Source organism: Propithecus coquereli, unplaced genomic scaffold, assembly GCF_000956105.1.
Source record: "Propithecus coquereli isolate 6110/MARCELLA unplaced genomic scaffold, Pcoq_1.0 Scaffold46, whole genome shotgun sequence".
Classification (NCBI taxonomy): Eukaryota; Metazoa; Chordata; class Mammalia; order Primates; family Indriidae; genus Propithecus; species Propithecus coquereli.
The window spans coordinates 6,427,099-6,430,951 of record NW_012150396.1 but is presented as its reverse complement, the minus strand read 5'-3'; the positions used below and the strand labels follow the sequence as shown (position 1 = coordinate 6,430,951).

Genomic DNA, 3,853 nt, shown 5'->3' with positions numbered 1-3,853 from the left:
GCCTGCCTCGGCCTCCCAGAGTGCTAGGATTACAGGCGTGAGCCACCGCGCCCGGCCCCAATAATAGTTTTTAATTCACGCTTTCTAGATGTCTTCTGTAGTAATTTGAATCCTCTACCTATTTCCTGTGCCCCGTGGTGCTTCAGAGATACCGCAGGAAAGTGTGGACTTCGGCACTGAGATAGCGCTGCCTCTGCGTTCATTGCCGCTCCGCTGCTTCTTGGCTCTGTGAGCTTGGACAGATCCCCGCGTTCGCTCATTCACATTCATAGGTGCAGATACTCACTGGGTACCTGCAATGTACCAAGCACTAATTTAGACAAAGGATAGTGTAACAAATTAAAATAGATACATAGACATATGACAGACAGGTTAAAAAAGAGCCCGCCTTTATGAAGCTCTCATTCCTATGAAGTAGTCAGAAAATTACCAAGATATAGGTAAATGTGTAGTACATTAAATAGTGATAAGTACCAAGAGAAAAATAGAGAAAGAATCCAGGAAGTGTTGAAGCCAGGATAATGTTGCTGTTTTATATAAAGTGCCCACAGAAGCCCTCATAAAGAAAGTAACATTTGAGTAAAGAAAGGTCTAAGAAAATGAAGAAACCAAGTCATATGTCTATCCGGCTGAAGAGCATTTCTGGCAGCCCCGAGACAGATGTGTGCCTGAGATGTTCAAAGAACAGCAAGAGTCTAGTGTGACGAGAGCAGGATAAATAAGGGGAAAGTTATAGGAGATGAAATCAGAGATAAGGATGCCAAGTGCCGCTGAGTCTTAGGGATCGTTGTAAAGAGTTTGGTGTTTATTCTGAGTACGATGAAAGCCACTGCAGGATTTTTGAGCAAAGTAGTAACATTGTCTGCCTCACATTTTAATAGCATCATTCTGACTGCTCTGTTGCTAGGAGGAAGATGGAATTAAGGAGACCAGTGAAGACATTTCTCTTATCTGTGGAAAAAGAGAGAGACTCGGCACATGTGTGCTTTTTTTCTTTGTAATGCTCACATAGGACCAGGACTCGTTCATAATTCCTTGTGAAGCTAGGCTCCTAAGGAACACTGGAGAGAAGGAACAACTGATCTTGAGCCAGCCAGCTCAAATTGGAAAAGCTCTTCACTTGGGCTTCATCTTTTCTGTACTCATAAGTTGTAGACCGTGAGGCTATTTCTTCTCTTCCACAAGCTGCCATTCGTAGCCATAAGCAAAACTATTTATATAAACATCTGCATGTAACTCATTAAGACAGTACTAGTGAGCATTCTATAATTCTATAAAGCAGGGACACTTAGCCCTTAAAATTGCATGCCAAATTTTGCAGGTTGTATATTTTTCTAAGGAAGGGGGCCACAATTATTATCAGATCCTTGAAGAATTGCTTCTAGCTAACCTTGTTGCTGTTCTTATACATTTTTGCTATAACTTTTTAGAGGTCTCATGTGTGACATTTCCAAGTTATCTGAAGTGTTTGAAGAGAAGTATTATTCATGAAAACCCCCTTAGAAAGGGTCATTTTTAATTTGAAATTTGAGTCTTAGGCCCTTTTTCCCTATATTTAATTTTGAATCTGTTGGAAGAATTTAAGATACTGTATTTCTTATTTTTGCTAGCTGGGGAAAAAAGACATTTCAACTTTTGAAAACTAAATAAATTTCTCTTCACTTCTATAATAAATGTGTTAATTGCAGTGTGCATAATGCTTGAATTCTGAAATGATTGATTATTTTAAATTAGGAATTAAATCATGCTTAACATTGAAAATGACCAAATGCCAAATGTGTAGGGGAAAGAAATGCACATGTGTAAATATGCAAAAGATTTTGGACACACAGAGGCAAAGATACATCCACAAAAGTAGAACATTTGATGTTTAACATATACCTTAATGTATTCTAGATAGGATTATTCTGAGTCTCAGTATATATGTAGTCAACAGTTTATGTTTCACACAGATGCAAAACAGGATGGTGATTTTACTTTGCAACCTGAAACCTGCGAAGATGAGGGGAGTGCTGTCTCAAGCAATGGTGATGTGCGCCAGCTCACCAGAGAAAGTCGAAATACTGGCTCCTCCTGACGGATCTGTTCCTGGAGACAGAATTACTTTCGACGCTTTCCCTGGTAAGTATTTATTAGCAGTTACTTAAATAATTCGGGGATCAGTTCTCAAAGTGACGTTTGTAATGTTTAAAGATTAAAGTCCTGTGTTTAAATCACAAGACTTATGTTAAATGATCATTATTAAATATTATCGAGTTTTTCGAGATTGGCACTCCGTTGAGCAGTCATTTAACCATCCCCCTCCTCGTGAATGCATGTATGACATAAAACACCAGAAGGAGATTTGTCTTACGTAATATGCTGATATTAACATTAATACTTGCAAGGCAGAAGAATGTGACCTGGATAAAGAACACATCAGTGTGCTGCGAAACCATTTACACTGTACATCGTCCCGGACCGCAGCACAGGGAGACAAAGAGATAAAGAGTTCAGACATGGGGAAGATTTATAATTCGCAAAGTCCATCTAACAATACTCGCATATGCTTTTACTCGACTTCAGGATACAGAGAAAATCTCTTAAGTTAAAATTCAGTTATTTTAATAATCTAAAAGGAAGTTTCATTTCGTATTGCCTGATTTCTCTAGTGAAATTGCTCCTGAGACAGTTGAAGCTTCATAATGCATGAAAAACCTTCTTCACATAGGTCTTTGGAGTAGAAGAGAAAGGAAGCTTGGCAGATGTAGGATAAATATTTCTTTCATATAAGGGGGAGGACCTTATAACAGGAAAAACAGAAATTAAAAGGCTGCGTTTAAAGGATGTTCATTTGAGTAGACTAATATGAAAAGCAGAAATAAATTAAGGTAACAAGTAGAATTAGGTTCAAAAGTCAGAATTAATTTGGAGACGTATTTGCAGAAATAGCTGAGTTTTAATGGAATAGCCAGGCTGATGTGATTATGTAGGCATGTTTTTTTTTTTAATTCTATATTAACTGTGTTTAATGAAAGTTTTAACGTTGGAAGATGGTAAGATAGAAAACATGGATAAAAGTATGGATTAATTTCTCTGAAACTCAGCTCTAGCCTCCTAATGAAAATAGACTAATCTGAAAAACACAGGTAATTATTTTTTATAAGTATCCATGACTTTGAATTCATGTATGTCTTGAACCTCTAGATGAGCAATCATGATGGTCTGTGCTCTAAGAACCTCTTTAGGGAAATTAGGTTTTAGGAAAATCGCAGTCTCAAAAGATTTCTCAGAAACACCCTGATACCTTTACATAGAGCATATGATCACCGTTCTGCTCCCACAATATCAAAACACTTCCCAAAACCTACCCCTTTGGGATAAGCTGTCCACGTATAATCGACTAACCTGAAATTCTATTTAGAATTTTCATTCACTAAAGGCAAGAAAAGTGAACTTTTTCTTTTAAGATTAAGAATGCATTGAGAAAAACAACAAAAATAAATCTTGATTTACCTTTTCAGATTAACATTTGCCTTCCTTTTTATTTAAATACTTAAGACTTAGTACTTTGTTTAGGTTTACTTTTTAGATCTAAATTGTAGAGTTAACTATTTAGAATGAGAAGAAATCATCTAGTTTAGCCCACTATTTTACAAATTTAGAAAGTGAGGCCCAACAAAATTTCATTACTAACTTAATGTTATACGGAGTTAGTAGAAGGATCAAACCATAGACGTGAATGAATCTCTAGCCACCATAACATGTTTGTTTGTTTGTTGATTATTGGTTGCTATTAGTTAATATGAACTATGTAATTAATGAAGCCTTATAGTTCTTTTATTACTATGATGGCTCTCATTCCTTTATAGAA

The 3,853-nt window shown here is 36.6% G+C and overlaps 1 protein-coding gene across 1 annotated transcript in view; it reads left to right on the top strand.

Annotated features, from left to right (window-relative positions):
• Positions 1 to 3,853, top strand: part of AIMP1 (aminoacyl tRNA synthetase complex-interacting multifunctional protein 1) — a 36,957-nt gene that overhangs the window by 20,928 nt on the left and 12,176 nt on the right. The window contains exon 5 of the mRNA XM_012655084.1: positions 1,953 to 2,121. Coding sequence (XP_012510538.1) covers positions 1,953 to 2,121 — 169 coding nt within the window. The remainder of the gene's footprint in view (positions 1 to 1,952; positions 2,122 to 3,853) is intronic.